This window comes from Streptopelia decaocto (assembly GCF_964273445.1).
Source record: "Streptopelia decaocto genome assembly, chromosome: 10".
In the NCBI taxonomy this organism is placed as follows: Eukaryota; Metazoa; Chordata; class Aves; order Columbiformes; family Columbidae; genus Streptopelia; species Streptopelia decaocto.
The window spans coordinates 19,005,961-19,030,115 of NC_138665.1; the positions used below are offsets into that span (position 1 = coordinate 19,005,961).

The 24,155-nt window shown below is 44.9% G+C and overlaps 1 protein-coding gene across 3 annotated transcripts in view; it reads left to right on the plus strand.

The window, feature by feature from the left end:
* The window catches only part of PAK3 (p21 (RAC1) activated kinase 3), a 70,419-nt gene that overhangs the window by 32,167 nt on the left and 14,097 nt on the right, over nucleotides 1-24,155 (plus strand). For all 3 annotated transcript variants that reach the window (XM_082061683.1, XM_082061685.1, XM_082061684.1), the window contains 9 exons: nucleotides 1,868-2,064; nucleotides 3,323-3,423; nucleotides 8,049-8,202; nucleotides 9,867-9,904; nucleotides 12,327-12,458; nucleotides 13,300-13,462; nucleotides 18,325-18,388; nucleotides 22,068-22,116; nucleotides 23,874-23,986. In XM_082061683.1, coding sequence (XP_081917809.1) covers nucleotides 1,890-2,064; nucleotides 3,323-3,423; nucleotides 8,049-8,202; nucleotides 9,867-9,904; nucleotides 12,327-12,458; nucleotides 13,300-13,462; nucleotides 18,325-18,388; nucleotides 22,068-22,116; nucleotides 23,874-23,986 — 989 coding nt within the window. In that variant the 5' untranslated portion in view covers nucleotides 1,868-1,889. The remainder of the gene's footprint in view (nucleotides 1-1,867; nucleotides 2,065-3,322; nucleotides 3,424-8,048; nucleotides 8,203-9,866; nucleotides 9,905-12,326; nucleotides 12,459-13,299; nucleotides 13,463-18,324; nucleotides 18,389-22,067; nucleotides 22,117-23,873; nucleotides 23,987-24,155) is intronic.

Sequence of the window (24,155 nt, forward strand, 5' to 3'; positions counted from 1 at the left end):
GGCACGATTTCCAACCGTGTGACCCCAGGATGGGTCCCTGGGATCCCTTGGGGATCCAGGCGTTCAGGAACCCCATGTGGATCCAGAGACTAGTGCAAAACAGTGATGTGATGGTATATTTAATTTATCATTCTTGTCGCTAGGCAGAGGCTTTGAATCTCAGATCTGTCGTTATGGGATCTCGTTTAGATGAAATTAAAAATGTAAGTAATAAAAAAGTGGTGGTTTTATGTGTGCTGATTTGAAAATTTTACCAAAGGCTAAAATGCCCATGTAATGAAAATGGTCCAGAGTGAACTTCTCTAAACGTTTCAGTTGATCATTTAGTTTTTATGTGGAAGGTATTGTCAGTTAAGACAATATGGATTTGGTTATGTCCTATTAATATATCAGCTGGAAATCCTGGCAGAATTCCAGCTCTATCAAAATAAATGCAGTTGTTGAAAATACTAACCTTGGTTCTTGAAAACAAACACAAACCAACCAAAACTGCACAAAGACACAAATCAACCAGCCAAAACCCAAACACACACACAAAAAAACCAAACCCACACACACAAAAAAGCCAAAACAAACACAAAAAACCCCACCACACAACCCTGAAAACCATCAACCGTGGCAGCTTTACCTGCCCACAGTGAGAGCAGCGATGCTGGTACCAGTTGAGCTTCAAGAGCTCTTTGTGTGACAGTCACCACGTTTGGCTGGTGTGTCTGGATTAAAACCACTACTCCAGAGCTGCAAAACATAAGGTGCTTCCTTTCACATTTAAGAGAGTAGCTGATGAGTGCAGTAACTTGTGTCATCTGTGGATTGGCACAGGAGAGCTCCATCACCCATCCGCAGTGTCTGCACGAGCCTTCTGTGAGAGGAGACACGGTGATTTTAGCGGAGTCGGAAGGCAAGGTACCTGTGGAATCGTAACCTTTAAAAGCATGTGGTGTAGCCCACGTCACATATGATCTGTCTGAAATCATACTCTATTTTCATTTTCCCAAGCATTGCTTGTTTGTTAAACCAGCCACTTACTCCAGATTTGAATTTAGTATTTAAGATACACTGGAAAGGTTAGGAATTTGGAGAGTCCTCCCTGCCCTGTGTTTTCCCAACTTCCCAAAGTTTTGTAACGGTTTCTGGGTGGTTTCTTTCCTCTTGTTAGCAGTCACCAAAAGACTGTACGTGTCCATTCCTTGCTGCTGTACTGTACTTAGGGCTTTATGGTGCTGTCAAAGCCGTGCCACAAACATCCCTGTGCTAACAGTCCTGCGTGGTAGCGGAACAGAAAGAGGAAGATTTGAATTGTTTGCAGGATACGATAGTTTTCCTACTTAGGTTTTGGCACATTTTAAAGCGAATATATTTCTCATTTTTATGTGCAGGAAAGTTTTTAATTGGTATTTCTGAATGAATGTCCTTTGGAAAGATCATTCCCGCACTCCCTGCACTAAACCCTCTCCAAACACAGAGCGGGGAGCGAGCAGAGATCTTAGTGCTTGTTCTTCGTATCCCAACAACTCGCACCTTGCTCCTTGCATCGTAAAAACACTTTGCTACCTTACCAGGTAGCTTCGGTAAATCGTTTAAATTTTGCTTGGGAAGTCTCATTATAGAGGGAAATTTGAGTTGCAAACTATTACAGGGAAAATAAAAAGTTGTCAGTAACGATTTTAAAAGCCTTTAACAGGAGTACAAAATATTTAAATGGTAAAACAGTAAGGCCACTGCATTTATTTATAGCAACCGGCAGTAACCTTATTCAGTGCAAACGTCTAAAGGAGAAGCTTCCTTATTCCAGCAGAAGCTTTTCTTGCCCGTTTTCCTCCTTGGCGCCCTTACCTGACCGACGCTTTCCGTTCTGCCGTTGCAGGAGGCTGTGAGGGCTGCTGAAGATGTCCGATAGTCTGGATATTGAAGAGAAACCTCCAGCCCCACCGTTGAGGATGAACAGCAACAATCGCGATTCTTCAGCGCTCAACCACAGTTCCAAACCGCTCCCCATGGCCCCCGAGGAGAAGAACAAGAAAGCCAGGCTGCGCTCCATCTTCCCGGGAGGGGGGGACAAAAGTAACGTATCAGCAGCGCCGCTGGGCACCTGCAGCTCTGGCTGCGCTCTGGTGGTTGTTGGTTGCCGCGTTTACTTTCTGCCACTGTTTTCTTCTCTGTTTCAGTTGCAGAACGTGGTAAAGTCCTTCCAAAGCCTTCTGTTCCCATTACTCTAGTAACATGTTTCAGAAGAGAGGAGGAGGTGTTCAGTCAGTTACTCTGTTGTCTTTGAAAAGGCAGTAAGATGTGCACACATTGTGCGACTTGCCTTTTAAAAATAACTTCAGAGTTAAGCTGGGGAATCCTTTCCTTTGGATTTTGCTTTGCGTTTGCAGTAAAAACAAGGCTGGGGTTGTGTACTTTGGAAAATACGTTTGCAGAAGTGAGATGGCAATATGCCTGACGCTTTTTTTTCACTGCACTTATATTCCAGGAACAGGAGCAAGGCTCTTGTTGCTTTTGCAGTGAGAGTGAAGGCGAAATGGCTTGGTTTAGAACCTGCTCGGTGTGCTTGCAGCAAGAGAGGAAACAGCATTTCAGGGCATTCTTTGAAGCACGTTTGCAGAAAGTAGTGTGTTTGAGTTAGTGTATTTACAGAACTAAGGGAAGGGATCTTCTTGTTTTGCAGTGCTATGGGAACTGAAGGGCTGCCCCCACAAGTGCTGAGGGGGCCGTTTCATGTCGCTGTGAGGCCGCTCTTGATTATCTTTGAAAGCTTATGGCGACTTGGGGGTGTTCCCGACGAATGGGAAAAAGCAAATGTCGCTTCTGTCTTTAAGAAGGAGGATCTGGGGATCTACAAGCCAGTCAACCTCACCTGAGTTTGACAACAGGTTCAAAGCATGTGGCAGGACAGACACAGGTGCAGACAGGCACGCACAAGCATGTCCTGGGAGCTGCACTTCTGCAGGAACCCACAGAGCAAAGGCAAACAGGAGTTAGTTGCTATTTATGAAAACTTTGTGGAAAAAAAGAATAATTAATAATAATAGCCATTTTACTGGTTAGAGGTAGCCTAAGAGGGCTGCTTCATGAACAGCTTGCTTTGGCAGCTGTGACTCTGCCTGGAAGAAAACCAAAATGAAATAAGACCTAGACCTTCCCAATCAGTTTGACAGTTAGGCTGGTGTTGTATTAGCTTGGGTCTATTTGTCAAGTAAAATGGACGTTAATTGATTTGTTTTTTACTTTTAAAACACTATTTTGAGCACACTTGATTGTGAAAGTTTTTGAATGAAAAGCTGTGTAGAAAGTAAGTGTGTTAACGTTTTGCCTCTAGCCAACAAGAAGAAAGAGAAAGAACGTCCCGAGATCTCTCTTCCTTCAGACTTCGAACACACCATTCATGTGGGATTTGATGCCGTCACTGGAGAATTCACAGTAAGTAACTGCTACTGTATTGCGTGCTTACCAGAGCCTCTTGCTTCTTGATGGTGAAATAACCTCCTGTTGCCAGAAACGTCAGATGACAGCAGCCAGGCTGTGAAGAAAGAGACTTTTATTTGTTGGGCTCACAATTTGGAGTGGTTTGCGTCTGATTCAGGCTGCTTTTTTTTCCTCCAAGGATTGTCAGCAGAGCGCCTGTGGAAGGTGGAAACTGGGAGGATTTATCAGTCCCACAAGCTCTTGCAGGGGTTGGTTATTCAGTGTCTTTGGAAAAGCATGAAAAACCCACACTCGTGACAATCAGCCCCAAAGTCCGGCTGCTCTGCAGACAACCCCTGGAGACATCCAGAAAGCAGCAGCGTTGTGGAAGTCCGTTCATTTTAATTGAATATGTCCGTAGACCAGGTGATCAGACACATTTCTAGCCTTCACATATTAGTGAAAGACCAGTCAACTTTTTCTATTTCTGTCACAAAGAGTTGGGAAAAGGAGTCTGATGGCAGCCCCTTGAGGTGTGCAGGGGGCTTCAAAGCGTTTTATCTCAGGCTCCTCGTTAGGTGCTGAAACCATTAATGCGTAGGTGGCAGCAAGTTGAGCTGGTGGAGCTGTGGAGAGGAGACAGGAGCGACTCCGTCCCACGAGTGGTGCCCTGTGAGCTGGGCGCTCGGCTGCGTCACCGCCCTGCGTCACATCGTGAGCTGTGCTAGTGCTGCATACGCCAAACAGGATGGGACAAATCGTTTGCCTGGACAAAGGGTGGTTGCTTTGCAGTATCTGAGCCCTAAAGGTGATTTCTTCATGCTTTTTTTCCCCGCTTTGATTGCTACTTTTGTTTCTCAAAAACATTTCAGAAAACTGGGAACTTTCTGTGTGCTACGGTAGCAATAGGAATAATAACAATAGGAGAAAAAAAACACACATTCGGTGACAGCATGTCTTCAAAGAAATATTGAAATTGAATTATCCTTAGTAATTAGGAAATACAGCTGCATTTAAAACATGTGGACTAGTTAATTAGCCTTTCAAAAATAGATGCCACTTATAAAATCTTACTTGAAAATTGCCAAACCCTAGGGTTTGATTAAATGTTCATTTAAAAAGCCTAGATTTGGTCATTTTTTTAATCAGACACTTAGCATAAAGCTTTTAAAGTTGTATTTTCCCTGCTGTCTGTCCTGGTTTTCCTCCTTTTTTCCCTTTCTTTCTCTCCCTCTAAGCACTTTTTTCTTCAGGTTACTCTTCAGTTCCATTCTCTTTATCTTCTTACCATACGATATATTCTGTTACTTTTTGGTTTTGTTTCTCCTTTTTCTGCTTGCATCTCTCCTTCCTGTCTGTCTTTTCTTCCCTTCCTTTCTTGCTCATTCACTGCTCTCCCTGCTGAATATCCAGCTGTTCTTACTCTACATTTGTTCTTCCTTTCAGCCCTCTGCCTTTATTTCTGCTTTGTGCTTCAGTCTTTTTCCTTCTGGCTCTGTGCAAACACGACAGGTCACAAACATGTTCTCTCGCAGACTTACCTGGGGGTGAGGACCCACGGAACACAAAGCGGGGACACGGAGGTTCACACACTTCAGTGCTGAGCACAAACACTCTATCAGTACTTCAGGGGTCGTGGTTTGGATCAGTTTGATTGTTGTTATGATCATCCAGTGTGTCAAAACACTCTCTAGCATCAGAGATTTGTAGTGTTGTGGGGTTTTTTTGCCAGATGCCACCAGCACAGGTCCCGGCCTTTCATAGAGTAAAGCAGTTGTATGTGACTAAACACATCCACCTTTATTGCCGTAGCACAGTTTCTTCTTAATATCTTTTTCCCTTTCAAAACAGTGGACATTAGATGGTTGCTGCTTCGCAATTACACAGTATTTCTACAACAATACACAAGTGCAGCACTGGGGTTTGCAGCGGCTCTAACCAGTTCCACATGAACCAAAGGGAGAGGTGACGTCCCCTGTGCAGCTTCCCAGCACAGGGCTTAGCGCTGCAGTCCTTACTGCAGTAAAATGTCAGTCCTTAACTGGAATAAAATGTCAGAGTAAGGGGATTTTTACACCATTAAAAACTAGCTATCACCTCCTAACTAATCCCAGATGCAAACCTTACTATAAACGTTACGTTAGGCATGTTTGATTTGTCCCAACCTGGGTACAATGCGTGTATCAGCTGGGTAGTCGTGTGGTAAGTACATCCTGTTGGAGGGACTGCCACCGTGTAAGAATGTTCCTCCTGTCTAGTGATCGCACTGCCTGTCTCTTTCAAAAGTTTGGAAGTGCCACGGGAACGTCCAATAAATGTGCCAATATCTGGGGTTTTGGTTTGGAATTATCGCGGTTGTCACGCCAAGAGCGTCTGCTCTGCTGGTGACGTGCAACGCGTCGGGCCGTTTGCTGACACCCGCCAGCCATGTCACCTGCAACAGCAACTGTTGCATCTCCAATCCGAGCTGCATGGGCTCCCGCCGAGTTTCGGCTTTCAGGCTTGAGCACCGAGCTGTGTTGTTGCTCGTGAATGTGTGTTCTCTCCATTTCACTGTGCTTGGAGCAACCACATTGGCGAAGACATAGGGCTTTTGAAGCTCAGAATAAAGCGGTTTGGAAGGGGGTGGGCAGGAGCATGCTGCTAGAGCTTTATGGTGCTTCATTTTGAAGAAACAGTCGCATTTTTGAAATGGAACAAGAAGGGTGGTTTGCAGGGCTTTGGGGAGAGTGTTTTGTAAGGCATGAAACAGTTTCCCGATCCCCAATCTAGAATAAAATGTGGTCACTCACCAAACTTTTAAAGTTTCAAGAGTAAGACATTAGCAAGTGGGAGAAAGTTGTGGCTGTGGATCCAAAGAAGGTGCACATTATTAATCTAATCAAGCATTGCTTTAAAATTCTGCCAATTTTCAGTCTGACACGCATAGTGTGTTTGTGTTATAACAATACACAACCTCCCAACGTGAAATCTGATTTGAGCAGCTGCTTTCTCCCCTGCGCTTTGGTGACTCATGCACTGGCCAGTTGTGATTTTTGGGACTGGAGAACCATTGGAAAAACCTTGTGTAGAGCCATTCAAAACTGCTAACCTGGCTTCAAAGCTGGACTAACAGCAAAAGCCTTAATCTTTCTTTATTGTTTTTATTTTTTAACTAAAAAAAAAAGAGATCATGGACAATTTTTTCCAGTTCACCTGCCATTAATCCTCAGTAATGCATTTTTATGAGGGAGAGAAAAACTGGTTTAAAAAACAGAGGAGGGGAAATGATGCTTCCAAACTTTGGAACAGTGGTGATTTTTCTGTTTCCCTAAGCCTGCCTTCCCGTAGCCTGTCCACCGCCTCATCTATTTGGTACCTACCTCATTAAACTCCCGTTTTAGACGGGCCTTCCCCGCTCTGGCCCATTGGTTTCCTCCTACCACCTTCTCAGTTGTCCCACATTCTGTTTTAACTTTGTTTTCTTTCTTTATTTGCGCCCACCACAGCCAGATCTCTATGGCTCACAGATGTGCCCAGGGAAGCTCCCAGAGGTGCGTCACAGGCCCAAAAGAATCTTGCATCCCAATGCTTCTTTGAGATGTCATAGCACTGCAGCAGCAGGTCCATGTGTGTGCAGTAGATTTGTTGCTTGGCTTATCCCACTTTATTTTATTTTTTCATTAATCCTAAACTTCGGAGGCCCACGTCACACATTGTTTTACGGAGATCTTCTTAGGGAGAAGGTATATTAAAGCATTTCCCTCGATTGGAGTGGCACCAAGGCTAAGTTTAAATGTACCTCAGGTGTAGTTTTTCATGCAGTTTGCTGGGAGATGTTGGCTGTGCAGTGAATGGGGAAAATTACAGGCTTTCAAATTTAGGAAATTATACTGGATATTTAAAGCGTTTTTCTTCAGTATAGTTTCAACGCAGAGCTGTGGCTTTCAGCAATTGGATAACTCTTCAAACGCCACCCTCACTCGTGAGATGTCCGAGGATTTGTGCAAGGCTTTGGCACGCTCAGCATGTTTTCTGAGCCCCTGGTTTCTGTATATTTCCAGCAGAGAATGTACAGAGCCACAGGGGCTTGAAAAAGAGCCATCCTCTGCAGCAGTGGTACAACTCAGTGGGACGAGTTTGAGAATTTCAATGCCGATTCTTAACCTCATACTGTTCCCTGGTATGCTGAAAATTAATTGTACCAGGATGGGCTTTACCTTTTAATCAGACAGCCAAATGCATTTGTGTTATGCAGCATTAAAAATCCAGTGTAAAGCTCCTAAAATACACTGCGTTGTCCACAGATATAGCATAGTCATGTTACGTCTGCACTGAATCACCAGGAAAACGAGCTAAGCCTTAAATCATCATTCCATGGAATAGCAGAGTTGATTTAAAGATGAGTTTCATGCACTTTTTTTCCTATCACAGTCATAACGTTCTTTTCTTTTGAAAGTTGGATCCTGGTTTTAACTCTATATTTTGATTGGGAAGAGAATAACTGCATCTAATGTATACGCTACTCATTTTAATTGTAAGGTGTCAAATCAAAATTTCTGAAAGTAATCTTCCAGGTAGCATGGGATCTTGGTAAAGATCCGTGAGGCTGTGGCTGTTGGGTGTTGTAAATGTGCGTTCTTTGCGCTTGGCATCCGCAGGGCATTCCAGAGCAGTGGGCCAGGCTACTACAGACCTCCAACATCACGAAACTGGAGCAGAAGAAGAACCCACAGGCTGTACTAGATGTTCTCAAATTCTATGATTCCAAAGAAACAGTTAACAACCAGAAATATATGAGCTTTACGTCAGGAGGTAAGTCAACAACTCGCTTTGAAAAAGGAAGCGTCAGGCCTCAAAATGAGTCAGACCAGCATTTCGACGTTCAAATGCTCAAGAAGCAGCCTTAAAAAATTCCACTTGGTGGAATACTCCTGAAATGAATCTTTCTCCTTTTGTCCCCTGAATGTCATTGCGACTGTGACTGTCGCTTGTTTTTATAACTAAGGAAGATACTCAGTGGAACAGTCATTACCGTTTTTAGTCAGCAGCATTAGTGGCCAGTTTCCTTGCCTCCCCATTCCTTAGTGGTGTTCAGTTTGGGGTACGAGCTATCACAGGAGTTACTCTTGGGTCCTTTGAGCAATAGCTTATGGACTGTGAGGATTTTTTGTGATAGAGGAGGATCGTTTTGCATTAACTGCGGAGAAGCCTAAGTTGTTATGCATAAATTCACAAATAAACCTGGAGCGGCTGCTATTGTGATGTCAAAGGAGCGTTGCTGCAGGATGAGGAGGAAGGTCTCTTTTTCCGGGAAGATCCTCCTGATTTCAGCATTACTATTCCAAAGCTCGCAAACACAATGGGGGTGTCATTTTTTTCTCTTGGTTGCATACAGTCAGCAAAATCATAGTGTCGCGTCGCAAAAATGATAGAGCAAGCCTTGCTGCAGCTAGCAGCTTTCATTTTTTTGGCCCGTTCTTTCTGTCTTACGCTAGAAAAACTCTGGCTGATGATACGTTGTGCAAGTAAGCAGAGGTTTTTACTGAGTGCTGCATAGCTGGCTTGTGTATCGATGTGTCCTTTTGCTAGTCCTTAATAACTGAATTGATTTTTAAACAAAAATACTGTTACAATACCATTAGTTTGGTAAGGCTCATGTCAACAGCTTCACCTAATAAGGGGGTGTCAGCATCCAACAGGGTGTGGACAGCGTTTGTAATATAACCTGCAGTGGTTCGGTTCCCTGCACGTGGTAGTTGGTGGCAGCGGAGTCTGTAATTTCCTCAATTTGCTGGTTCAACCAAGACGACTTCCAAAATGAAGACGGGGAGAGCTTCTCAGAAGTCCTCCTAAAAACTGCTGTTCTCTCCAGAATTTGCTATCATTTCTCTTCTTTTGAGGGAAAGCAATTTTCTTTTTCTAAATTCCATAAATAATAGATTTGACTGTCTAACATGGCACTTGATGTTTGCTAAAATAGCAGTTACTTTTGTGAGGAAATGCAAAATGGAAACCACTCTGTGTTCCTGCCCTCGGGAGCTGCTGCTGTGCTGTGTCCGAACAGAACGGCCACGGCCAAGGGGCGTTCGGGGAGGGTTCGATGGGGAAACATTTTCAGCAAGCTAAAGAGAATCGATGCATGCAAGATATATTTTAAAAAGAAAACAAATCAAAAAGCTGATTTAGCTCTTGGGCAGAACAGCAGCATTGGCTGTTAAAGAACAATCTTCATTTTTTTGACCAAGTTTCTATTTGCTTTATTTACTGGCAAAACAAAAAATGGGCACAAGAAACCATAGAAAAATAACAACGTGGTGTATTGTCCTGTTATCTTGCTTGCTATGTAGAATAACTTGCTACTGGAGGGATGTTGTGAAAGAAAGATGCTATCTATTTGTGTTTACTTGTTCTGCGGGATTCCCCACAACAGGCAGTTTTCTAACAGCCTCTGGTTGATTTTCCCTTGCACGTTGCAGATAAAAGTGCCCACGGATACATCGAGGCCCATCCTTCGGTGAGTGTCACGGTAACCTTGTGCTTTCAGTGGTTAAGAATTGTGGAGCTGTGGGCTTTGCCTTTCGTGACAGCGCCAGCCGTGTGGGCTGCAAGAAAGTACATTGTACTGTCTCTGCAGCAGCTGAAAAGGGATCGCCGGCTGTGTTCTGATCTTCTGTTGAAGAACTTTTAAACAGATGACAGCCCGGTTTTGCAGACAGAAGATGGATTGCTGTTCCTAGCCATAGTGGAATATATAATTCACAACAATATGCAATGCCGTCTAATTAGCCCGTTCTAATTTAGTTTTAACAACTTAGAATCCAGTTCTATTAAATTGTATGATTTATCCTTAGTACAGCTGGATATGTGGCTGAATATAAATAAGGTTATAATTGATATGTAACTCACTGGAACCATTGGAAGAAAGTTCTAAATAATCATCCACTCTAACACTAGATTGCCATAGCAATCCCAGAGATACAGTCATGACATCCACATTAATATTGACCAGATTTACTAGTGTTAATGTTAGTGCATTGAATAGCAAATGACTGAATGGGGATTTGGCCTTGATTTTCAAGAGTTAAGCAACTTAATTTTAGGTTTGTGATTGCACAGCAGAGAGCGTGTGTAGTGAAATGGAAATTATTTTTGAAAATTCAGTTCAGATTTTCAGTTGATGCCGCTTTATCTTTAATAAAACACACTTTTAAAAGGAGGTTTGGGGTTCACCGGAGCAGGGTAAGGCTTCCCGGGGGCTTCTCCACTGGGCACGGACACTTGGGCAGAAGCTGCGGTATTTTATTCTGGTGGACACGGTGTTGAGACAGCCAAGGTGTCAGCTGTCTGAAGGTACCGACTCCCAGGATGCTGGTTCAATGTTATAGTACAGGGAAAACAACTCTCTGACAGGATCGAGCAGTCATTGGCATGACTTTAATTTCATTTCATTCCTTAATGGGAGCCTGGCATTAAATAATATGGCATTGTATATGTTCTAGCTGCACAGTTTAGTGCTGTCAAGCCAAGCATGGAGCTCAGTGGGAAAAATAGTTATAAGAATCTGACGTAACAGAAATGTGATTATTCTCTTCTTTATTTTTCCCTTAATCATCTTCTATCCCCATGTAAGCAAAGTGCTAGTGATGTATCGAAAGCTATACGCTGATCTAATTAATGTATGACTGAGTAATGTTCATCTGCCCACTAGGGCACCCCTTGCTTGACAGAGCTGGCTCTTACATGGGCATTTAGAATGTCTGACGTATCATTCCCTACTGTGTCCAGATCGGTGACCTGTTTCACCATTTGCCTTTAACAGCTGGGTGACGGATGGAGTCTCCCAGAAAGTACAATATTCTGTGTGTGTGTGTGACAGCGTGTTCAAGCACGGGTGATGTAAAGCAGCAATACAGGCCTCTGCCAGTAAAACACAGGGGCGAAGGTTCGGTCTCCCCCTTTCCTGCGGGCCAACCCCTACTGGTGTTTGTACTGCACCAAACTGGTGCCATTTTCAAGATAACGCAAGTGAGATGAGGATATTTAGAACAGGGCCTTTGATTGTCTTCAGTTCTCCAAGCGGCCTGTTGCCACCAGCTGCAAAGCGGTTGGTAAACACTTAACCAGGCACCTTCTCAGGCTTTTGTTTCACCAGCAAATTGGTGACAACGTAATATAACCCCCTGCCTCTGAGTAGCAGCTGGGGCTGGTGCGGGGGGGTTCAACTCGCCTGCCTTTAAATATCTGCACTGTAGGCTTCACTTTACACGTAGACAAGTGACCGGCCAGGCCTGTGTTTGTGTTTGCCCAAGGCTGGCCGCACCATGGGCAGCAGAAGAGACAGGCCAGCGGTGGAAAGGTGGGTGTGTTGACTTCTGATGAGGTAAAGCGGAGGATGGTGCTGAAAACAGAGCTACTGAACAGGGGAATTCAGAGCTGTGGAGACAGGCGATGTGATTACCTCACAGGGAAAACAGTAAAGAAACAAATAGACCTTCTCCCCAAACCCAAATTCTCAGCAAGACGACAAAGGAGGCTTTGCGCTTGAAAATGTGTTAATTAACCTAGCCAGTAGACACCTGTTAGCTTAATGAACTGTTACCATTTCTGTAGACACAATGCCAAAGCAATTAGCCAGCAACAAGATGTGATTTCTGGTGATATATTCAGGCATTACATTTTGTGAAATTAGACTTTGACAAAGCATGGGAATGATTTAGTTGTTTTTGGCAAAAATGAAGAAAACAGAGATGAATTAACAAAACAGCACGGTAATTTGTAACCTTTAAATTGTATTGTGCCGTGTGTAGCTTAGAAGTGAGGCATGTAGGACTGTGGGCATGGCTGGACTGGTGTCTGGAGTCTAAGCAGACTGAAGTTGTAATTATCAAACCTCCCATGTGCCAAATTGGTGACTGTCACTGTGCCACTGTCCACAGAGCACAAAAACAGCATCAGAACCCCCACTAGCTCCCTCTGTTTCTGAAGAAGAGGATGAAGAAGATGAAGAAGAGGAAGATGACAATGAACCTCCGCCTGTTATCGCACCACGGCCTGAACATACAAAATCAGTAAGTCCCAGCTGTGCTTAGCGCTGTGTGTTCCTGATCAGATGGCGCTTGTTCTTGGGTGAGGAGCCCAAGGGCTACAGTGCTACCACGACATAGTGCTTCACCCAGGCTGCTAACACCAGCAAAACCTGTTCTGAACGTTCACATTTAGTCATGAGTTTCCTGTGATTCTGATAGGGACTGTGAATTTATCTTAGTATCAGGTAACAGATAGCATCGTGTCTTTTAATGCTACCAGTGTAGCAGGATAATGCTCCAGGATACACAGGGGAAACTGTGCCCTGCAGGTACCTGTCCCTCTCCACAGACTATCTGAGTAGCTAAATGAACAGCGTAGACAACACCCTTAACTTTTACATGACTGAAGTTTGGTGAGAAGAATCCTGCACAGTTGTGTCCACTCCTTAAACCCTGAAATACTGATGAGAAGCCAATTCAACGATTCTGATCAGAAAAGGGAAATGCTCCCTGCCCCTATTCAAGCAACTGCGTACCAACTAAAGAGTCATTTTGTTACCCATGAGAACACGCAGGCATCAGGGAACAAGTCTTGGGGGCCCTGGATGGATCTATTTTTGTATCCTTGCAACACAGTAAATTCATTGTTTCAGTCAACTTTCAGAAAATCAATGAAAATTGGAAATGAAACGGGCCGTGAACTTGTGTAAACCTAGCCTTTTATTTTTGCCTGTTCAGTTTTGAGAAGTGGATAGCAAACCCAAACATTTTAAGAGCCGTAGGTGTGGCAGACAGCATCTTCCTAAGGGTTTGCATTTGAAATATGATCTCAGGGGCATCTCTGCAAGCCACCTTTCTCACACAAAACTATTTCTCGCCACAGATCTACACACGCTCCGTCATTGAACCCGCCGCTGCACCAGCACCAGCTAAAGAAGCCACCACTCCCCAGCCTGAAAACTCAAACACAAACACTTTGTACAGAAACACAGACCGGCAGCGAAAAAAATCCAAGATGACAGATGAGGAGATCCTAGAGAAACTGCGTACGTATCCTGCGTTTGTTGTCTGATAAAGCAGTGTGCTCTGTGCGTGTCTCGGGGTTATAGGTACCAAATGTTCATCCTCAGTTTAGTGTCACAGAGTCACTTATGACTCCATACACAAACTGTTATTGTGCTTGGAGGACACGTGAGCACTCTGGGTGTTCCTCCTGCCTCCGAAGGCAAAGCAGAGCTTGTTTCTGCTTGAGTAGGAGACTGTGAGCTAGTGAATGACCTAGTGGCCAAATGGAACAGAATATTTGGGTTCCTAAATTCTCTTTGGACTCCTGATTGCTCAGCAGTCATTGGAGCCAAAATACTCTGCAGAAATCTGTTGACTTTTTGGTTTTATGTTTGGTGTTGTTTGGTTGTTTTTCACCGGCAGATAACTAGAGCACTAAACTGGCAACAGGGCAACAAAGATGCTGAAGGGAGTGGAGCATCTTCCTTATGAGGAAAGGCTGAGGGAGCTGGGGCTCTTTAGCTTGGAGGAGACTGAGGGGTGACCTCATTAATGTTTACAGATATATAAAGGGTGAGTGTCAGGAGGACGGAGCCAGGCTCTCCTCAGTGACAGCCAGTGGTAGGACAAGGGGCAATGGGTACAAACTGGAACACAGGAGGTTCCACTTAAATATGAGAAGAAACTTGTTCCCGGCGAGGGTGGCAGAGCCTGGCCCAGGCTGCCCAGGGGGGTTGTGGAGTCTCCTCTCTGCAGACATTCCAACCCGCCTGGACACCTTCCTGTGTAACCTCATCTGGGTGTTCCTGCTCCATGGGGGGATTGCACTGGGTGAGCTTTCCAGGGCCCTTCCAGCCCCTGACATTCTGGGATTCTGTGAACTCTCCTCCCTGAGATATTCTGCTGGTGTCATTTTTATGATGGTTACTACATCTACCAATGTATCAGAGTTTGTTTTTATATTTTTGTCAGAGAGAACTCCTCTGAAAAAAGCATCACTTGAAACCTTGGATGGTGAAGGGGACATGTTTGCAATGTGCACTGAAAGAAAAACAAAACTTTAAAAACAATCCTTATTTTCTGCTTGTATCAAAGAGACACATCTGTGTGGCCTGATCAGGTGAAACGGCACTGCAGGCATTTCTCAGGAGCCAGGCTCCAGCACAGGCACTGTGCGTTCCTTTGATACACGGCACTTTGTCATAGCTAATTCCCAGCCAGTTAATGCTGTTAGAATCCAAACCCTTGTCCCCAAACCCCTGCGCAGATCATACTCTAGGAAAACGCATCAAGCCCTTCATGACTCTGCAGTACAACCAATTTAATCTGCCTCTTGCACGTAATAGCTGCCAACGCAATGTTCTCAGGTAATAAATTGTTGGGTTTGTAACATGGCCCAGTTTGTCTCTACTATTAACTCTGAGAACAAAAAATGGATTCGTCTACATCTCCTTGTGTTTGATCTCAAAGCCAATAAGGTTCTGCCGTTAATGGGGGCAACTGCTTGTAAAGGGACACAGTCCGGTTGTGGCTTCTTCACAGTGGTCGATGCTCGTTCTCACGCTGGACCAATGTTCTTGTCGTGCCTGCCCCTCCACTGGTGGCTGCTGTGGCCGCAGAGGCTGGCGCCCTCCTCGGCTCTGAGGTTCAGCTGCTCCTGGAGAGCTTCCTGCACCCTTAGCAAGCTGGCAGCACCATGAATTGCTGAAGCTCGGTGTTGCTGGGGTGTATCCAAGGGATAACTTCGGTACGTTTAGCTGAGGGCACAAGGAAGGAAATTCCAGAGCAGATAAGTTACCTGCAGGTATGTCGGCTCACAAAGGGAGGAATTACAGCTTCTTCAGCTGCGGCTAAGTGTTTGAGGCAGGCTGGGATCCATAGGTACCCTGCAAACACCAGCCTGAGTATGTGGATCGTTTATTCAGCCTTCTGTGTGTGCCAGATTAGGAGCCCTTGATTTATTGTGGGTTATATCTTTGAAATGTTACATGCTTCCGTGCTTTTCCTTTCTTAAGAATTTGATACTAAGTGAGCAAGGTCTGAAGATCTGCCTTGGGCAAATTGTGATGTGGGCAATGAAAATCTCTTTGTGCTTTCACAAAGCTATCTGAAAATGGGGGTGATGCTTTTTTGTTATAGTCTGGGGCTAATTATATTTAAGCATGTTGTGGTGGTGAGGTTGGTTTTTTTTGCTTTGGTTTTGGTTTAGCTCATGTGACTTCTCCACCTTGCCTAATTCCCCCACAATTGATTTTATACTTTTAGGAAGATGGCCCCTGCCCTCTTTTATCTTAAATTGCTTTCATAATCCTTCTCTGCTTGAAATAACTTGGTCTTTTTAGAGCCACTTTCATTACAAGTTTTGCTGGGGAGTAAAGCCTTTAATACCGAGATAAGATCAAATCAATTCTGTCTGTAATGAAGTCATGAATATGTTCCACTGTAATTATAAAACAGAAGTGGCCCAATTCTGCTTCCTTATCCACTTAATTTAGGACTCGATAAAGGAAAGTGCTTAAAGACATCAAAATAGCTGCTCTGTTTATCTTCTGTCCAGAGAAGGCAGTGCTGCTCTGAACCGGAGCCATGTGCTGGTTGATTTTAGTGCTGTCATATTTGATGTGCATTGGCTTAAGCACAGGAGACCAGCCACAAACAATTAACTTGTGAAAGCAGCTCCTCAAGTTTTGAGGAAAAACTCCAGAAATCTGAACTGCAAAACCAGTGGCAAGTTTGGAAAATTCTTTTCCAAAACATTAGTTCTACAGCCTTTTTCTTTTTTCTTTTCTAACTTGAAGTTCCGTGAACTGTAGATCTCTGTCCTGATGGATACGCAGTTCCATAGCTCCCTTCAGGTAGCAGCAGGCCAGACACCAGCACCATCGGCTTCGTCCCATTGTCCAGCCTGCATTTGGTTTTGTCTCGTGGGGATCCCTGTCCAGAGAAATGGCCTGGACAGGGTGGGGGGTGTTCCATACGGTGATGGCACATCACCTGCTTTTGTTTGGGATGCACAGGTGAACAAATAAATATGTGCGTGTAGTTGTGATCCAGCAATATTGACAGATCATTCAAACAAAATATGCTGTGAAACATTTGAAGTCTTCCCTCCTGAACTAATCAAAGAATAACAATAATAAGACTTTTAATACTTTTTTCTCTCTTTTGGCTGCCCAGGGCAGTGCTGGAGTCACCATCCCTGGAGGGGCTTAAAGGCGTTTAGTTGAGGTTCTCAGGGACATGGTTTAGTGCTGGAGATGGTCAGGTTATGGTTGGACTCAATGATCCTGAGGGTCTCTTCCAACTGAAATGATTCTGTGATTCTCTGATTCTGTTCTATGATTCTAAAGTATTTCAGCGATATATGTTCCAAGTTAAATCATTAGAAGTCATTTGCATTGAGACACCACCTTAGGCTTTGTTGTTTGTATTTTATCTAGGAAACTACCAGACCAGAAAAAATACTCTTTTTTTTTTTATTATTCCTTCAGATTTTTTAAGTGTCTCAGATTTTAGCTCTTTGATTCAACACAAACACAGTATCCTAATTACTGCTTCCATTCCTTGCTGTTCAGATTGCCCACACCTCCGAGTGGGCGAGAAGCATTGAACGTTTTCATTTTAGATTTCAGCGGCACACAAACTGCCCGGTGCCGCAGGGCCCGGCGTGTCCCCTGCCCGGTGCCGTAGGATCCGGCGTGTCCCAGTCCCGGTGCCGCAGGACCCGGCGTGTCCCAGTCCCGGTGCCGCGGGACCTGGCGTGTCCCGTGCCCGGTGCTGCAGGACCTGGTGTGTCCTGTGCCTGGTGCCGGTGCCACAGGACCCGGCGTGTCCCGGTCCCGGTGCCACAGGACCCGGCGTGTCCCGGTCCCAGTGCCACAGGACCCGGCGTGTCCCAGTGCCAGTGCCGCAGGACCCGGTGTGTCCCGTGCCCGGTGCCACAGGACCCAGCGTGTCCTGTGCCTGGTGCCGGTGCCGCAGGTCCCGGTGCCGCAGGACCCAGCGTGTCCCGTTCCTGGTGCCGCAGGACCCCGCGTGTCCCGGTGCCGGTGCTGCCTCCCGCTGCCGCGGTGCGGAGCTGCCGGAAGGCGGCAGCACCCGGCTGGCCTGGATCCCGAATTGAATCATCAGCGTCTGGTTTGTGCCGCTGTGTGTGCAGCCGGCGGTGAGGAACGTTGCTGTGCTGCTTGGCCGCCATGGCTGCGCTTTGTTGTGAAAGCCAGCACGTGTTGGAGCGCAAGGCAAATGCTCGTTGCTGTTCCGAGCCGGGTGAAAGACAAGCAGTGTGGTTCTTAAAAAGGGAATAAGCAAGGTCATCTTCAGAACTTAGCCTGGTAATAAATTATGTTCATGGTTCTCAAAGCACCTTAATTATTGATTATAACATGAGATGCTGTTCTTTACAAACATACAGACATTCTTTTGCCAAACTGCTAAAAGGTCGAGAAGATCCCCTCCTGGGAACGCTTTGCAATACTCTTCCTGTTCTGAAAATGGGACTTGTTCATAAAAATTAATTCCAGAACCCAAGGTGTACTTAATCTTCATAAGTATTAAAACATCTGTTGAATCACACAGAGTATTTAGTCCTAAGAAAATAAAGGCTCTGTTGTTCCAGCTCTCATTAATGTTTATAGACAACACACTCTTGCACTGGTTCTTGTTCTTTTCTGATGTTGTCTCCGGTGCCTGTTTCTCTGTGCTCTTCGTTTCCTCTCAAGGTAACTCTGCAAAGCACTGTGTAGAAAATCAAGTCTTCTGGAGGCCGCCTGTGCTCTGGCGCTGCTGTGGTCGTTGTCACCCTGGCTGCACGCAGCTCACAGCCTCAGCGGGGCTGTTTCTGACCTGCTGGAAGCTGGTGTCTCTGGTTTTAACTGAACAGCTTTAATCTTATTGATTTCAGGAAGCATTGTGAGCGTGGGAGATCCTAAGAAGAAATACACTCGATTTGAAAAAATTGGCCAAGGGTAAGTCCAGTCACAGTTGCTTATACAAAAACATGGGCCAGGTATTTTGCTGGTGTAATATCAAGTGTGAGGTTGGGCAAGTTACAAACACGTTCAGACACTGCAGTGAGATTCTCCTGTGTCTCAGTACTGATCAGAATTTGTCAGTGAGGTCAGAAGCATCATCAGACCCCTTGGTGCTGGCAATGGCTTGTCTGCCGCAGGGAGCGGGACCTGGGAGATCTGCCTGTTTGCTTATTTTCTTAGGAGAAATCATGTTTGTATGTCTCAAAATAACATGGCCACACTAAAGAAAAGAGCAAAAACTTAATTGCCTAAAAGAGCAGCTTACCACCTGACAGTTGTCAGATAAACAACAGTTCTCAAGAACAGTTTTTTCAAATATTTTGCTTAATAACTAATTCAGCAATCAGGATTATATCCACAGAGTTTAGAAACTGAATCCAGAATTTAAATAGTAAGCTCCCTTTTCTAGCAGAGGAAGTAAAAAACAAAAGAAAATTCTGTAATAAACACAGTGTCAGTGCACAAACTACATGATGAGAAGATGCATCATCTCCCTGATGGCAGACGAGCACTTGTGGGTCCCGCAGGTTTTAGGAGTTTACTGAAAGTTACCAACCAAGCTATTATTTTCTGAAACCCAATTTTGCTTGCTTAAATAGGATTGATTTCAAATACTTCCAATGTGAGAGGCAAGAACAAAAGAAATCACATCAAAATTACAAATGTGACTCCCATGTTAAGTACGGACAGGCTCCCTGCTTGGCGAAGGTTTCCTTGGCTGGGCGGTCACTGAGTGCCATTTGTGCAACACCAGGGTCACGCTGCTGTCCGGGTGTGACACAAGCTGCTTACTGACATCAGTTTTCTGCCTTAACTCGTTAGGAGGTTTGATTTCAGGGCAGCATGTTGGTGAGCTAGAACTGATCATCCCACAGCAAACCAGGCTCGCTCGTGCTCTTTCTCTGGCTGGCTCTATCACAGATATATCTTGTTTGGTAGAGCATTTGTGGGAAGGTGTTTCTGCCCCATTCATTGTGTAAAAACCGCTTTCTCAGATTCCAGCTTGCTTTCTACCCCAAGGTTTGGTTCTTACTGCCATTTATAAAGTGCCAGTGGACACTTAGAGCTGTGCCAGTCTCTCAGAAGATGTCAACCAAGAAGTGAATGTCAGAATAAACATGCTTGTGAAGCAGATTCTTGAGAATCTGACCATCACCCTCAGTCTTTTATTTTGACAGTCCTGGTAGCGAGCTTGTGCAAAGGTGCCTCAACAACTGGTGGAAAGACAAGTGGCTAGTATCTGGACTATATGGGTATCTAAATTGATTTTCTCCAGCTTTTAGCCCAGACTGCAGGCTCTTCTCACAGAGGGGTGGGTGTCCTGCCCTGACCATGGCTGTTGCGCCACAGGTTGATTTACAGTGATGGGGAAAGATCCTAAAGAAGAAAAATCATCACAGAGGCTGTTGAACAGGACGATGGGGAGGAAGCGTAGCGCAGCGTGGCCGCGTTAGCGTGTCTGTGTGCACATGTGCTTAGCTGCTGCTGCTTCCTGAGCCGCCCCGTTCTGCAGCCAGCTGGGTACGGTTGTGCCAAAGCACTCGTACTGTTGAAGTGAGTAGTTTTTCAGTAGCTGCTGCAATGACCAGGGTGATGGTTTTGCAGCTGTTTTGCAGGGCATGGTGGTCAGGAGGCCTGTGCTGAGGAGCCTTCAGTGCTGAGTCTCTGCTTTGTCGTCTGGTGCCAGGTGGGGACTGAAAATGCTGCTGACACTGGAGGAAACTTAGTTAACTTGTGCTTAAAAAGGGTGCTGTGTTTGCTCAAGCAGTGTTAGCTCTTGCTAGAAGGGTAAATTAGTACAGAGCCATGAGCAGCTTGGGTTCAGGCTGGTTTTTACACTTGCACTGCTCTGCATCACAGTGACACAGATCTCATTGTGGGCCCTGGTACCTGCCTCGCTGCATTAAAACCAAGGTGTTACAGAAGTGTGTAAAAGCTCGATACAGATCAGAAATTATAGTTGCTTAGAAGTAAAAGTTCATAATGCGGAGTCGCCGAGCCCTCGCAATTAATTCACAGCTTTACTTAAATTACTCACCTTTATCTAAACTCCTCACAGATGGCCTGGAGCATATCACAAGCATCTTAATTTAAATAGCTGCTTTTAAATAAATGCTGACAGGACTTTGCTCAGGAGGTGCAGCACCATATTAGTGAGTCTGAATAACTGGTGTTGGCTTTTTCTGAAAACAAATTGGATTAATCTCGACAATTAGTCATAGGAAAGTGCATTTGCATTTATATTAATAGAATACATAGCGTGCCCAATGAGAACATTGTTCTCAACACAGACGTACAGTCTCTGGTGCCTGTTGAATTAAAATGCTTCAGAAATATTTCAGCCTGCAGGTAAACAAACAAGCCGGGGAATCATGTAAAAATGGGCAAACTGATTTTGGGCATTTTCAGGCAGTGGAACACTTGCCTGATGTGTGTTCCCGCTTCTCAGCACCCCCGCCCTGCTCTGCTCGCCTCACCGCCCATGCAGACATCCATGGCAATGTCAGCCTGGGCCTTAGCTCACAAACAAGCCCCAGTAGGGTTTACAAGCTCACAGTTGCTTTTAACCCCAAAGGGATTTCCTCTGCTCGTGGCCTTTTCATCCCTTCACATGGTGATGGGGAAGAGCCTCTTGCAAGCAGAGGCGGATGGCAAACAGAGCCCCACGCTGTCGCTCTGCAGGCGGCTCCGCAACGCACCCCGTGTCTGCCACAGCAGCAAAACCTGGACACCGCGAGGATCCTTCACGTGTCTGCGGCACCTGACAGCAGCACCTGCTGACAGCTCTTGACACACACACAGCAGCTGTCTGAGGAGCTTCTGCTTTGAGTAGTTCTTCCTTTTTGTGTGAAACTCGATATGCCTTAACCTGCTCCAGCTGCGACCCTGCAGGAGGGCCGGGTAACAGCTTCTGTGCATGCTGGAGGAGCCTGTGTCTGGATCCTTGCCTCAAATGGCTGCCACGTGTGCTCAGGGTTCTCAGGATGACTGCAGAGTGTTGCCCACATTTTGCAGATCGATTCAAATAAGACATCTGAGAAGGCACAACTAGACCGTGTGTTACATTCCCTGGAAAAAAAACACCGCAAACATGCCACCCACCAGCAAAGCAAGACTGGAGAAAATGGAAAAAGAATTAAATATCATATTTTCTAGGTTTTGTAAATACCTCTCCCTCAAGTTTTGAATGACAATAATTAAGTATGTACGTTTGAGACTTGCACCAGCCCTTTTTCTTCATGTTGGACACAAGTTATATCTGGGATACCCTACGTGGCGGAGGGCTGGTGGGTCCGCGCTTTCGGTTATGCAGTCAAGTCAAGATGATGAGTCCCAATTTATCTCAATCATAGGTAATACTGTTTAGTGTTTTTCCATCGCGTGTTTCATCTTCAAAGTTTGATGCGAAAGCACATTAAGGAGAGACCATGTTTAGGATGCAGGGGTTTTTCAGTCGCATTGAGGCTCTTTGCCACACAGCGCTGTGCACCGCTGGCCATGGGTGAGCAGAGGTGTGCGACAAACACTGCAGGCAGCACGGATCTGTCCGGGCTTGCTTTCACTCACATAGACCAGACCCCTTCTCATTTCTTCACTGCTGTTTCATTTCTAGGGCATCGGGAACTGTTTATACAGCGATCGACATCGCCACAGGACAAGAGGTAAGTGTCGGCAGCGCAGGTGTTCAGTGCCGTCCCCTCCGGTGCACGCTGGATGGGGCTTGTGGGATCCTCACAGCAAGGGCTGATCCTCCGAAGCACAGATGAGCGTCACCCTGTGAAATACATCTCCTGAGGCTGTTCCTCCTCAGCGCAGACTCGTGTCAGCTGGCGGAATACATCGTGTGCTGTGTTCAGCTGTGCAGTGCAGGCTCTGTGCCCCAGCAGCTCTGTGCTCTTTCCAGCACCCATTACACTGAGGTGCTGATTAATGTCTGAAAAGGTGCCTTTGAATTCCCGGGACCAGGTCCTGGTCCCGTTGGACTCAGTAAGAGCCTCGGTGCTCTCTGTGCTTGGGCTGATGCTTTACCCGTAGCTTTTAAGGCCAATTTGAAGATAATTGCTTTTTTACTTTGTCTTCAGAGCAGGTCAGCGCTTTCCACAGTATTGTTGGTCCCAGCCTGGTACTGTGTTACATTGTCCCTGAACGGGTGTTTTAATGGACAGAAATCTGTAAAGAAATCCCAGAAAGCTTCTGGGCCTGATACAAACTGAATTATTGCCAGTGTAAATGTGTTACTTTAGAATTGGTTGTTTTATCTCTGTTGCCCAGTGTGCATGAAGTTGTGCTATTACAGAGAATGTTGGTCTATATATACAATTTAACTCTGCACATTTACAGCATAAAATGTGCCTGTGGACCTGGCCATAGATCAATTAGTAATACCAATATAAATTGTAAAAACCAAAGATCTGTCCTCACGAGAGGCCTTGGGAGGAGCCTGGGGTGATTGCAGATTCCCCTGCTGCTGTGAGAAATAAATAGCTTCGTTAAGTTGCTTAATTTTGGGCAAGGTTTTCCTTATTAACTTCTATAAAGAATGCAAGGAGGAAGCGGTATCTTTCAGACAAGGGCACAATTAACTCTGTCTTAATCACTCAATATATTGATGCATCTGCTCACCGATGAGTCCCAGTTTATCTCGATCACAGGTAATACTGTTTAGTGTTTTTCCATCTTGTGTTTCATCTTCAAAGTTTGATGCGAGAGCACATTAAGGAGAGACCATGTTTAGGATGCAGGGGTTTTTCAGTCGCATTGAAGCTGTTTGCCACACACGCTGCAAACGAGCAGACATGGATCAGGAGCAATATTTTTTTTTTAACCAAGAAAATACTTGCCAAACTGTCTTAAAAATGCTATTTCGAGTGGCAAATAAAAAAATCAAGAATTTAGGAATTGCTAGGATTGTATTTTTTGTTTAGCCTTAATGATCTTTTTAATACAGCATTTTATATGTAACGTACGTATGTGTTTTCTTTCCATTATGCAGTCAAGAATAACAGCAGTTGCTGAAATAATGATCAAAAATATAATTGCTTAAGCATTACCAGCTGTTTTTATATATTTTCCCAGCAAAAAAATCACTTTCCACTTTCAAAATATGCATTAATAATAATAGTGGTGATAAACTACGGCCTTTTGAGAAGAATGTGGGTCCAGAGAGTGGTGTTAGGAATTTGTGGCTGATAGTTTAAAACCATTGTTACAGATTTTACAAGGCAAAATATATATGGCCGTGTGTCCTGTAAGTGGCACCCAAGCCAGCAGAGAAATGGGGTGTTGTAATGTCGGTTACTGAGCTCTTATGTCCAGTGATGAGAAGTCGGGCACAGCTCTGCTGCATCAGTCCAGAAACACCCTCCGTGTCCATTTGCGTGACAACCGTTCAAGTTGATGGTTTTCTGTGTCATTTTAGGTGGCCATAAAGCAAATGAATCTCCAACAACAGCCCAAAAAAGAACTAATTATTAATGAAATCCTGGTCATGAGGGAAAATAAGAACCCAAATATTGTGAACTACTTAGACAGGTAAGTAGTTCTGGTATTCTCACATGAATGTTCATTTACGCACTGCAAGGCAAAGATTAAAGAAACGCTTTGGTCATTGGCAGAAAATGACCTTTTTATTATTGATCTTCTCATATACAATCTATGGGAGGAGAATGCATTTTGTCTGCACTGATCTTTTCTGGCATAT